The sequence below is a fragment of the Xyrauchen texanus genome, chromosome 2 (assembly GCF_025860055.1).
Source record: "Xyrauchen texanus isolate HMW12.3.18 chromosome 2, RBS_HiC_50CHRs, whole genome shotgun sequence".
Classification (NCBI taxonomy): domain Eukaryota; kingdom Metazoa; phylum Chordata; class Actinopteri; order Cypriniformes; family Catostomidae; genus Xyrauchen; species Xyrauchen texanus.
In genome coordinates, this window is record NC_068277.1 from 31,066,894 (window position 1) to 31,079,898 (window position 13,005).

The 13,005-nt window shown below is 41.1% G+C and overlaps 1 protein-coding gene across 1 annotated transcript in view; it reads right to left on the reverse strand.

Moving 5' to 3' along the window:
• LOC127661444 (anoctamin-5-like) overlaps positions 1 to 12,895 on the reverse strand; it is a 49,617-nt gene extending 36,722 nt beyond the window's left edge. The window contains exon 1 of the mRNA XM_052152166.1: positions 12,543 to 12,895. Coding sequence (XP_052008126.1) covers positions 12,543 to 12,618 — 76 coding nt within the window. The 5' untranslated portion in view covers positions 12,619 to 12,895. The remainder of the gene's footprint in view (positions 1 to 12,542) is intronic.
• Positions 12,896 to 13,005: the final 110 nt, after the last annotated feature.

The following is a 13,005-nucleotide window of genomic DNA, read 5'->3' on the forward strand; positions in this document are numbered from 1 at the left end:
CAATTGGAAATTTAGGTGTATATAGGCCTGGTCTCTATCATGCGAGTAGACCAATATTTGCTCTGGGCAGAGCAGGTGTTGTGATCTCGCAGGCTTCCTGTGATCATGCTATTATGGGTGGTGATTAGGCCTTCTGGGAAAGAAGGGCTTTGATAATGGCACCTTTGTGTAATACTATGAAGCAGAGAGGGAAAAAGCAGCAGTTGTGTTGATAAAACCTGTCTAAATACAAACTGTGCATTAATTTCCTAGTAAACACATAAACAGTTTAACTCAACCAGTGTCCTACACCATGTTAGTTACTTTTTTATCTTTACATCAGATAAAGTTACAGATTGACACTATTTTCAGTTCAGTTTGTTCAGAAAATGGAAATAAATACATCAATTTCAATTCAACCTCAATGCAGAATCTTTATTGCAAGGGGCACAAAAATTTATTCATCAACTGAATGTATCAAGCTAACATCATTGCACCCTTAATGCATGACAATACACATAAATCTCTACAAGAAACATGTGTCATGAACCACCATAGAACCAGGTCATTCACTGAACAGTTATTTCACATATCTAGGCAATGATGTATATTTGAGAACAACCCCCAATTCCAATACTCAATTTTGTGTCCCTGCTTAGTGTAAGATCTGTTGATAGAGCCAATACAATAACACTGGAACTGTATTTTTTATCAACAAGACACAATGTTGTCCCTGAGGAAATGCAGGCTTTGTAGTCTGCCCTGAAAGTTTTTACAAAGCAAAAAGTCTAATGACAATTCAACTGTAAGGTCAAGAGCAGGGCAAACTATACAGATGAAAGTAAATATTATTAGATGGTATTCTGGAATGTCCTGGTTTTGTTCAAAGTAAAATACATAACAAATGTACACAAGACAAACATACCAAACTCCACATTTCCAGTCATTAACGATAGCTGGATACAGATTTTTTTTTATTTATTTGATTCAGTCACATTCATTAATGAATCACTCAAACATAGACACAAAAGAAGGATTCGCTCACTAATCAGAAATTGTTGTGGTTGGTTTTACTCTTCACAAGACCTAATCTAGCTGATGTGATATTGTTAAGCAGAGGAAAACAAAAAAAAATTATATTCACTATAGAACTTTCTATGATTTTTAAGATTTTATACGTTTTCATAACTTTTCCATGGCCTAGAAATCACAACTTTTAAAGTCACTGAAAGTTTAAGGTTTTCCATGACTGTGGGAACCCTATTATTAATCTGTTGATGCTGAAGTGACACAATGTACTTTTAATGAAGGCATAATTTAAACAAAACAAAAAGAGTTTATTCCTTAAATTTACTTGTTCAACTACTTGTTCATACTTGTATGCCTATCAAATGGAAAACTAAATTAAAGAGCATGTTGCCATAGTAACAACTCTCTCTTTCTCACTTTCTCCTGGTTACCAACAAGTGTAGCATGACCTCACTGTTGACTGCAAATGGAGCAGCAACAAAACAGCTTTAATTCAAATGTTGCTCTTTTGAATAACCAAAAATATAAGTTCAAGCAATATTTGAATAATGACTCCACGTTGTCAGGAAACATTTTAATTAAGTAACTCCATAACTAAATTCATCTCTGTATTACCTTACATGACAGGTCAAGGGAACACAAAAACTTCTGCACATATATACAAACAAACACACTCAAACACACCACTATGTCAGCATGGTCTGAGAGATGGAGGCATTGGACATCTATTCATGCTCCATGGGTGTCAATGTAGCAGTCTCTAAAGAGGATGCCATGAGGTCTTGCCTGATAAGAGACTCAGTCTTCTCTATGACAGGCCAGGGTGACAATGCACTGATAAACAGAGTGAATAGACAGGGCAGCAAGTCACACTGTCAAACACAACAGTATATTAGAGTTCTCAGTCCCATTGAAAAGCAACAGTAAACATCGGTTTCACCCTGGGACAAAAATAACAATAATTCACATTTACAAAACATGGTTACTACAGGATTACTATTGTAAAACCATGGTTAATTTACTTGGACCAAACCTTTTTATTAACTCTCCGACCTTCACTGTAAACAAATCACTGCAAGGAAAACAACTTTTATATTAATTTTTATAGGTAGTATTAAAGGGGTCATGACATGGTTTTTTTTATTGTATTATTATGTTCCCTTAGGTGCAATTATAGTATTAATATATTTTTTTTTAAGAAAAACTTTTAAAATCTAGTGATTTATGACCTTTTCCCACCCTGTTTCTCATCCTCTGATTCAAACAGTCTGTTTTGGGGGCGTTTTCCATTTAAGACCTCAGTGTTAACGCCCACTGTTATGATTGGCTAACGTCAGTGCCTATGTATCAATTACTGACGCCCCCAGCCAGAACAATATGCAAGTAAACTAAGTAAAAACACTGTGATTATTCATAATGAATGAAATTGCGCTTTAAAAAGTAGTTTAAAGTTTAAAATAGATTACTTACAGTTTGCGTCGTCGTTGTTCCCAGAATAGTCGGCACGGACTTATCTTTGAGCAACAGTTTTCTGGCAAAGCCAGCATCATATTGAGATTTGTTCTCAAAACAGTCATCCTTAAAATGTACAGAACAAACGCTTAAGTTAACACTGCCGTGACTGGGACGTCCTCAAAAAATAAACTGCATCCATTTTTCCCTGACGTCTGGATCTTTCGGCAGCTTATTCAGAGGTTTTGTTTGACCACATCCAGGAACAGCACATCTGTGTGGCATCGTAATTTTCCTGTGCACAAGTAGTCTCTGTCAGAGCTCGCTGTCCATCGACTGAACACTTGTGAGGCGCACGGCGATACGAAATCAGCGTAGTTGTCTTGCGCTTAAAGCGTAGTTATCTTGTGCTGGAGGCGGTCATATGCAAACGCTGTTACGTCACTTCTAACCGACACGTCACTTCTAACCATGAATCCAGAACGAGCTGTATTTTGAGCTTGATTAAATAAATGATTCGTTTAGAATGGGGAGGACGTCTTAAAATATTAAACTTGCAGGACGTTTTAATGATACAAAGACCTCTTATATACCAAAAGATCAAGGCAAATTTGGTTTCTCATGTCATGACCCCTTTAAAGGAAATATTAAGAGTGGAAACAGGAGGGGCCTGGGTATCTCAGCAGGTACTGATGCTAACTACCATCCCTGGAGTCACAAGTTCGAATCCAGGGCATGCTGAGTGACTCCAGCCAGGTCTTCTAAGCAACCAAATTGGCCCGGTTGCTAGGGAGGGTAGAGTCACTTGGGGTAATCTCCTTGTGGTCACTATAATATGGTTCTCGTGCCCCACTGCTTGGTGGGGCACGTGGTGAGTTGTGCATGGATGTTGTGGAGAATAGCTTGGGCCTCCACATGCACTACGTCTCCACAGTACTGCGCTCAACAAATATATATACACAACAACAACAGTTCCCTTACGAGAGAACTCGCGATGCGTCGATGACGCTTTGGGAACGCCTTTGCGTGTTTACCCCTGAAGCACGTATGTCAACTAGTCAATGGAATGAATGAACGCCACGGACGGGTGACGTCATGACCAGGAAAGGATATAAGCACATCCGGTGCGTTACTCGCGTTAGCTTTTGTGCCTCAGCAAAGCGCTCTGTGTCAAAACTGTCTGTCTTATTTATTGTTGTCTGTCTCTCTTTAGATTGGAATATTATGGCAAAACAACTATTTAAAGCCTGTGCTTCTCCTTGCCCTCGTTATATCACGGGTGGAGATACACATGAGCTTTGTGTAGTTTGTTTGGGAGTGGAGCATGCGATGTCAGTCTTCGAGGGGTCTGATTGTCAGCATTGTGAGCGTCTGCTGCTCCGCGTGCTCCGCTCCCGTCTGTCCGCATTTGAGGATGACGGACAGGCTCGCGAACCTCAGGGTTCTGGACTCGCGGCTGCCGAGGCAGCGCGGAGAAAGCTCACTTGGGGTTCGCAAATGGATCTCTCGGCGGGGTTGGAGACGGGCTCTGCCTTATCTCCTCCTTTACCCGAGGGATCCATTGCTCTCTTGCCGGTGTCGGAAGCCCGCGCTGCGGCTTCTTCCGCCCGGGAAGAGAGCCCGATGCTTCGGTGCTCTAGCTCTGAGGAGGTGGAGTTACTGAGCATTGTTGAGAGTGACACAAACACTAATACAATAAGGGGAGAGGATTCGCCATCCCTCTCCCCAGCATATGAGGAGCTTATTGAGGTGATAACTCGTGCTGTTGATACATTAAATATTGACTGGCCAGCAGAAAAAAGAGATACTCGGCCTAAAAGCAAATTAGACAAGCGTTTTCTCACATCTAATGTTTCATCTCAATCACGGGCCCTTCCATTTTTTCCTGATCTGCATAGTGAGCTATGTAGATCATGGAATAAACCATATTCGTCACGTCTTTTTAGTCCCCATGTCCACACATATTCAAATATAAAGGGGCTGAAAGATTTTGGTTATGGGTCGATGCCCCCAGCGGAACAGACGCTCGCGAGCTATCTGTCTCCTGGGTCAGCATCGTCCCTGAAGGATCCCGTGTTGCCAAATAAACCACTAAAAACCACATCCAATTTAGTGGGTAAGGCTTATACGGCAGCAGGTCAAGCTGGAGCCTGTCTGCACACGATGGCAGTGCTCCAAGCCTATCAGGCAGACCTGCTGGGGGATATCGATAGGAGTGAGGGAGTTAGTCCCGACAAAATTCGAGAGCTTCGTCGAGCTACAGATCTTTCTCGCAGAGCTACGAAGGAGACCGCCCGTGCTATTGGGCGGTCTATGGCAACCCTCGTAGCTACTGAGAGACATCTTTGGTTAAATCTTGCAGAGATTAAAGATAAAGAGCGGGCTTTTCTTTTAGATGCCCCTATGTCTCCCTCGGGTCTTTTCGGTGACTCGGTGAATACGGTTGTTGAAAGATTTCAAGAAAATAAAAAACAATCTGAGGCTTTTAAAAAATTCCTTCCTCGCCGAGTCCATCCCCCTGGGGATGCTGGGCGTGAGCATCCCCAGCCAAGTTCCTCGCACCGTGTGCAACAGAAAATAAGTGTTGCGCCTCGTGCTCCCCCGAATAAATCTTGGGGACCGAGCCAACGCTCTCAGCCGAAGTTGGCTAAGTCTAAGCCAGATCTGAGGACCGTACTTACGGCTAAGAAGGCTTCGGCTCAGAAAAGGTCCTGATGCATGCACATCAGACCATCGAGGACAGCCCCAACCGGGGTGGAGCGGTGTACACCTCAGAATACGGTGCCCGCTCCACTTCGGGGTCCTCATGGGACCAGTCTGCCAACCCCGCCACCCTTGGTGCTTCGGGGCGCAGTGGTATCCAGCGAAAGTTCGGCGCAATGTCGACTCAACGTTGCGTCGGACGTGAGCCCTCTGAGGGGGGTTCAAAAACAGTCAGTTCGGTATGTTTCCTGCCAATATGCTTCAGGTCGCCGAAGTGGCTGTTCCTTTAACACCAGAGGCCAGTCTCGAGAGACTGGTACCCTTAGTAGATTTTCTGACAGAGTGGAAGAATCTGACGAATATATCTCCTTGGGTCCTGCAGATAATAGAGAAAGGTTACAGAATCCAATTTGGTTCTCCTCCGCCTCATTACAACGGGGTGTTACTCACGGTAGTACATCCCGAGCAGGCTCTGGTAATGGAGCAAGAAGTAGAGTCTCTCTTAGCAAAGGGAGCTATAGAACAGGTGTACTCCCCCGACAGAGAATCGGGGTTTTACAGCCGATATTTCATTGTTCCAAAAAAGGATGGGGGGTTGCGTCCAATTTTAGATCTCCGTTTGCTGAATCGTGCAGTCATAAAAATTGAAATTCAAGATGCTCACACTCAAACAGATAGTGACTCAAATCAGATCCGAGGACTGGTTTGTCACGATAGATTTGAAGGACGCTTACTTCCATGTCTCCATCCTCCCTCAACACAGGAAGTTCCTGAGGTTTTCTTTCGGGGGAAAGAATACCAATATCGGGTGCTTCCATTCGGTCTAGCTCTGTCACCCTGCGCGTTCACGAAGTGTGTAGATGCAGCTCTGGCCCCGCTCAGGCTGCAGGGCATACGCATTCTGAACTACATCGACGACTGGCTGATTCTGGCGGAATCAGAGCAGTCAGCGGGTCGGCATCGAGATGTCGTTCTCGCTCATATGAAGAAATTGGGGTTGAGACTCAATGCCAAGAAGAGTGTGCTTTCTCCATTACAGAGAACCACTTTCCTTGGTGTGGTATGGGATTCAGTCACGATGCGGGCCACACTATCGCCCGTTCGTGGAGCTGCTATCATCACAGCCACAAAAGAGTTGAAGCTAAGCCAGTCACGCACTGTGAAACAGTTCGAGAGACTGTTAGGCCTCACGGCAGCAGCGTCCAATGTGATCCCCTTTGGCCTGCTGTACATGAGACCTTTGCAGTGGTGGCTCAGGACCAGAGGGTTCTCCCCGAGGGGGAACCCACTTCGTACGATCAAGATCACGTGGCAGTGCATCCGCGCCTTGATTATATGGAGGAAACATTGGTTCCTGTCCCAGGGTCCGGTGTTGGGAGCTCTTTGCCATCAAGTTGCTATCTCGACAGACGCTTCTCTCACCGGCTGGGGAGCGGTAATGGAAGGCCGCTCAGCTCAGGGTCTGTGGAGGAACCATCATCTCTCTTGGCACATAAATTGCCTGGAGATGATGGCCGTCTTCAATGCGTTGAGACATTTCCTTCCAGACCTGAGGGGCCATCATGTGCGTGTCCGTACAGACAACACATCGGTGGTCTCTTATTTAAATCGACAGGGGGGTCTGCGCTCGCGTCCACTCTGCAAACTGGCGCACCAGATCCTCTTGTGGTCCCTCGGGAAAATACTCTCCCTGAGGGCAGTGTATATCCCAGGGTACCAGAATATAGGAGCAGACACCCTGTCGAGGCAGGTGCTGAGGCCAGGGGAATGGAGACTCCACCCCAAGGCGGTGGAGCTCATTTGGGAATTTTACGGCCAAGCAGAAGTGGATCTGTTTGCGTCTCAGCTTACGACGCACTGTCCACTTTGGTTCTCCCTCACGCAACCAGCCCCCTTGGGGTTGGACGCTATGGTACAGACGTGGCCGAGGCTACGTCTGTACGCATTTCCCCCTGTTTGCTCTGCTCCCAGGAGTCCTGGAGAGAGTCCACCAGTACGGAGTAAGTCCATTATTAGTAATTAGTGCGAGCACTGGACACTTATGTCCACAGGGCTGCCCCGTGGAGGAGATCTGATCAGTTGTTTGTCTGTTTTGGTTCACCTAAGAAAGGTCTTCCTGCTTCTAAACAGACAATCAGTAAGTGGATAGTTGAGGCTATTTCTCTTGCATATGAGTCCTCTGGCCAGCCGTTCCCTTTGGTGGTCAGAGCTCACTCTACTCGAAGTATGGCGGCCTCTAAAGCCCTCTTATCAGGAGCTTCCCTCCAGGAGGTGTGTGATGCGGCAGGTTGGTCCTCACCGCTAACTTTTGTGAGGTTTTATAGCCTGGACCTGGAAGCTGCCCCAGGATCCCAGGTGCTTTTTACTTAATTTGCCGACAGTTTTTATCATCTGGCATTTTGTAATTATGGCGGATTGGGTATTATCGTTCCCAAAGCGTCATCGACGCATCGCGAGTTCCCTCGTAAGGGAACGTCTCAGGTTACGACTGTAACCCTAGTTCCCTGAGAAGGGAACGAGACGATGCGTCGCCCTGCCATACTTCCTGCATCCCTGTGATCGACTTTGCTTCGGCTCTAAAAGCTAACGCGAGTAACGCACTGGATGTGCTTATATCCTTTCCTGGTCATGACGTCACCCGCCCGTGGCGTTCATTCATTCCATTGACTAGTTGACATACGTGCTTCAGGGGTAAACATGCAAAGGCGTTCCCAAAGCGTCATCGACGCATCGTCTCGTTCCCTTCTCAGGGAACTAGGGTTACAGTCGTAACCTGAGACGTTTTAATAGTTTGAGTGTACCACACTTTTATATCCAGTTTCCTTTTTAAAAGATGTTCAACAAAGTACATGTTACATCCTGCTTACATGTCCCTGTTTGTTTGGACAATCTTATTTTCGTGAAAATTTGTATGTTCTTATTTATTGTTCTATTTTATTTAGGTGTAATATTGAGAAAATAACAAGTTTGCAGTAATGCAAAGATGTTATTATTTAATTTAGAAAAATATTTTAATTTGAAAACAATGTGCATTTATAGTTGTTGTTGTTGCTAGTTTGTATGTTTGAGTTGAAAAATACACATTTCAGCATTATCAGTTATCTATTTGTGCATTTTCCTTGATAACCAAGCAAGTTGACTCATGTTACCAATTGTTTATTATATTGCAATCGCATATCGCAATATGACTTTTTAAAATCGTGCAGCCCTACTCCCTACACCTTTCTCTATGGTTCTTCCAGTTCAATTTTGGGGAGAAAAACATCCAAAACCTCCAAAATACTGCAGTCTCCTGTCCTCTCTGTCTGAGTGTAGCTTCGGAGTGTGTATGTGTGGCTGCATCAGCCCGTTTCATCTCTCTGTTTGATTTCGGATTCATGCACATAAGGCTGGGCATAGAAATGCATCTTCTCGTCTCCTTCAAAATTTTTAGACATGTTTTGTAAATTCTGCATTTTCGCTAAATAATACATTCGATTTTCTGAGTGTCATACAATAATTTATAAAACTTCTAAATTGTACTTTTGCGTCCTATTAAAAGCTTGAAGAGGTGGTCACCATAAACTGCCATTGTATGACATCACGGACCACAAAATATTTTCACAATTGCTCCTGGGGTTATAACAAGTAAATAATGATTGAATTATAATACTAGGAAGAACTATCCCTTTAACACATCTGAAATTACAAGTTCCATCATTGCCCTTTTTTTATAGAGTTCAGAGAGCACATTTACAAGACAAGGGTGGACATAATTTGCTTTCACAATTTCAGTTAATGCCTCAAAAAGGCACAAAATGCAGTGTTGATGATGCCATTGAAATAAGTATGATGATAAGAACCATTATTACCACACTTCAATTAGGCTACCAACGGGAAGCTTTATAGCTAAATGAAGCACTGTGGAAAGACTGAGATGGATTGTCTACTAAGAGAAGTTTTACAAGCCTTTGCAGAGCTGCTTATAAAAGTTCCAGAAAAGTCTCTCTGTAGTGGCCAGTTGTTCATTTCACTGTGAATTATGCACCCATTACTCGAAAGTATATTAAATGTATAAATCTAGTAACTAACTTCTGAATCACTTGGACAGTAAAACATCACATTCAAATTGAAAGTTTCAAAGAATATTCACGAATATCAAAAAACTCCCATTCGTGACTGGTACAGGTTTAGTAAAATGAAAGGAAAACTTTTGTCAGCACTGTAAATCTCTAGAACAATTTTTAATTAAGGCAGAACAAAGTGAACCATGGCAGTGCCACAGTCTTGCTCAAGATGCATTATCAAATTACTACCCAATGAATCACCAATGAATCTGGATCATCATTACTAAAGCCCGATCCAGCATTAATGTTTTAATAAACATTAGTCAAGCTCTGCAGGAAACAACCTCAGGGTGACTGGAGCTACCAGACACCACACATCATTTCAGCTCTGCTCAGCTCTTTATTTTAGAGCATTAAAAAACAGGCTGAGTAATACCAGTGAGATCAAACTACACGGTTATCTGTCAAATCCTTGAGCTGAAATGTCAGTACAGGACATTCAATCCATAAAATGCATGTTGTTTTTGTATCCAGCAGCCTTTAGAGAAAACAATAATGTTCAGAATTTGCTCTTTTGTTTGATTCAATACTCATCCAAGAACATTTCACTTCAAATTCTACAGTATAACATATTCTGCAACAACATATTCTATTCTTGTGGTCAACCCAGATTGCACAATTCTATTCTTGTGGTCAACCCAGATTGCACACATACATCACAATATAATTAACATCTCCTAAACATCTTAAAAAGATTAGATTTATAAACAAACATTCTAAATCATAAAATGTCTCAACCACATCTGCAGAAGGTCTTATTGACACACGTCCTATAGACTTATTGCCAATGAGCAAACGACATAAAAAAATATGTCTTCCAGATGTAAACACACACATCAAAAAGACATCTGGGTGATGTACCTGTGCTATCAGGGTAGTCCTGTGATTCTCAACCAGGGGGCCTCTGCCACTCCCAAGTGACCCTTGAGAAAAGCCTGAGAAAACTGAATGAATCCCATGAACACCAATTCTTTTAAGTCATGCAACATATAGGCTGTTTGATTCCCAATTTAAACTGGATGAGGCCTATGGAGGACGAAACCTGCAAAAATAATGAATAAATAAATGTAATAAGAATAAAATAAATAAAGGAATAAATGTCTTGATAAAACAAATATAATTCGTTTTTAATTAAATGTATTCCTGAATTTATTTTTGTGTGACTTTTGTTCCTTCATTATTTTCTCTTTTTATTTTTATTCTTTTAAACTTTTTTATTCTTTCATTTATTTGTTTTTATTTATTTATTTATTTACATTTACGCATTTGGCAGATGCTTTTATCCAAAGCGACTTACAGTGCACTTATTACAGGGACAATCCCCCTGGAACAACCTGGAGTTAAGTGCCTTGCTCAAGGACACAATGGTGGTGGCTGTGGTGTTTGAACCAGCGACCTTCTGATTAACAGCCCTGTGCTTTAGCCACTACGCCACCATCACTCCGCATTCATTTATTTTTATATTCCATATTTAAAAATTCCCACATTTATTAATTTTTTTTATTAATTCTTACATTTCTGTCTCTTGTATGATAATTATGTGGGCTGGTCCTGCTTACCATTGGTTTATTGTAGATTGAAGCCTGTGCTCAATTACTCTTGACTTGTTTTGATGTGAAGTCAGGTCATAGTCATACCTCCTGTAAACTATAGCTGACACTTTTTGGAGAGATTGTAAAGACTGAACAAAAATTTCTAGTAGAATATAAAAACATTTACGACCCCAAATGTAGTAATAAAATTATAAGAAAATGTTTTTCTTTCAAGGAAACGAATTACCCCTAGGGGAATTTTTTGGGAATTCACTAATAGACAATATTAATTGGAAAAAAGCATGGCTCTTACCATTTAAATTTTGTATCCCCAACAAAGTTAGAGAAATACACCTAAAATGTTACATAAAATATATCCCACTAACGATATCACATGTAAATTTAGTAATAAGGATTAAAATAGTAATTTTTGTAAAAACAATCTTGAGTCAATTGTGTTCGCATAATTTTCCAATAAAATAAATAAATAAACTATAGCTGACACTTCACATATATCTAGAGAGTTGCGCTACTTAGTCATTTGATTCGTGTTTTCAACTTCCTTCGCTGTTTTATTTAGAGTAGAGGTGCTTATTGATGGTTTAGGAGAGCTGTAGGCCAGTATGAATGTCAGAGCACATCCTGGATTGTTAGACTCTCTGCTAAATGTTTCCCAGCATATTCAAAATCTGTGCGAGCCAGAGGGTGTTAAGGTGGGACGTCCATCTGCTTCCGATAAGTACTATTGAGCTCTCAACCAATGATGTACTGGAGCTCCGCAAGGACCGCCTCTCTCATTTCCATGTTGCACACAGAAAAGTAAAAATAAATACATGTATAAATAAATAAATATATATGGGAATATATAAATATGGAAATAAATATATGTGGGAATAAATAAATATAAAAATAAATGACCACATAAATAAAAAAATTAAAATGCAAAATAAATTAATCAATAAATAAAAGTTAAAAAGAATAAAAATAACGTAACATATAAATACAGAAAATAATAAAGGAAAAAAAGTCATACAATAAAAAAAATTCAGGAATAGATTTAATTAAAAACTAATTATATTTGTTTTATCAAGACATTTATTCCTTTATTTATTTTCTTATTATTACATTTATTTATTTATTTATTATTTTTTGCAGGTTTGGGCCTCCATAGAGGCCAAGCCATGTAGCCAGACAGAGTAACGTGAAATATTATTAAAGGGGTGGTCAGGAGCTCCAGGCAAGGAAACGTTAGAAATGAGACACGTATTGAATTTCCCTATTCATTTCCAAACCAAATTCATAGATGGCCGCGAAGATTAATGAACACCAGGTCTAATGCTTTAGACAATGTTGAAAACAAGCTTGCTGAATGCAGGATACTTGTACGGTGCCATTTGACTCCAGTTTCTGGGTGTAGACCAGAACTTTTCCATGCCTTGACATTTCAGCTCATCCTTCAGTGCGGTTACTCAAATGGATTAAACTCATTTTAAGTTCAGATCAATACAACTTGGATATATGGTTTGTATTTGTGTGCATATGTTTTGGGTTTGCCCCCCATACCTGACATATTATAACACGTTCTGCATTCTTTATTTCCATCGTATGCTTTTGAAGTGATGGACATCCTGTCACCTGATTTAACGGAGCTGTTACATATATATATCTTTTCATTTATACAGGCTATTTGAACTCCCATTCAATTGACATTAGCTTTACATAAGTGTAGCAGTTGCCTTACCTTCAATTTGAGAATCCAACTTGTTAGACATTTCTATCAGAGTGGCTTCCTTAGTCTTTCCTGTTATTCGATTCATCTTAAATTTCTTTATCCCCACGGGACAATGAAAAAATCTCTGTCAATCGCGAGAGCAGATCGATTAATCTCCCCTTTCGGTCTGAATATGATTTCGGCTTTCAAGATGAACGATATGTTTGTAAGGAGAATGTAGTGATTGTATGTCCTCCGTTTGATTTATTCTCCATAGCATCAATAACAAGGGCAGCAGCAGCAACGGGATGAGATGATGATGATGATGATGATGATGTCTTAAAGGGGAGTGGCCGACACGCCAACGCTATCCGTCGGCATACTGGCACGACAGTAGGTATTAACTGGGCTCTTAAACGTGTCACTTTTCTTATTTCCATGTATATGTTAAGTCACATAATTACGGAATATATATAGATATATTTTTAAAAAT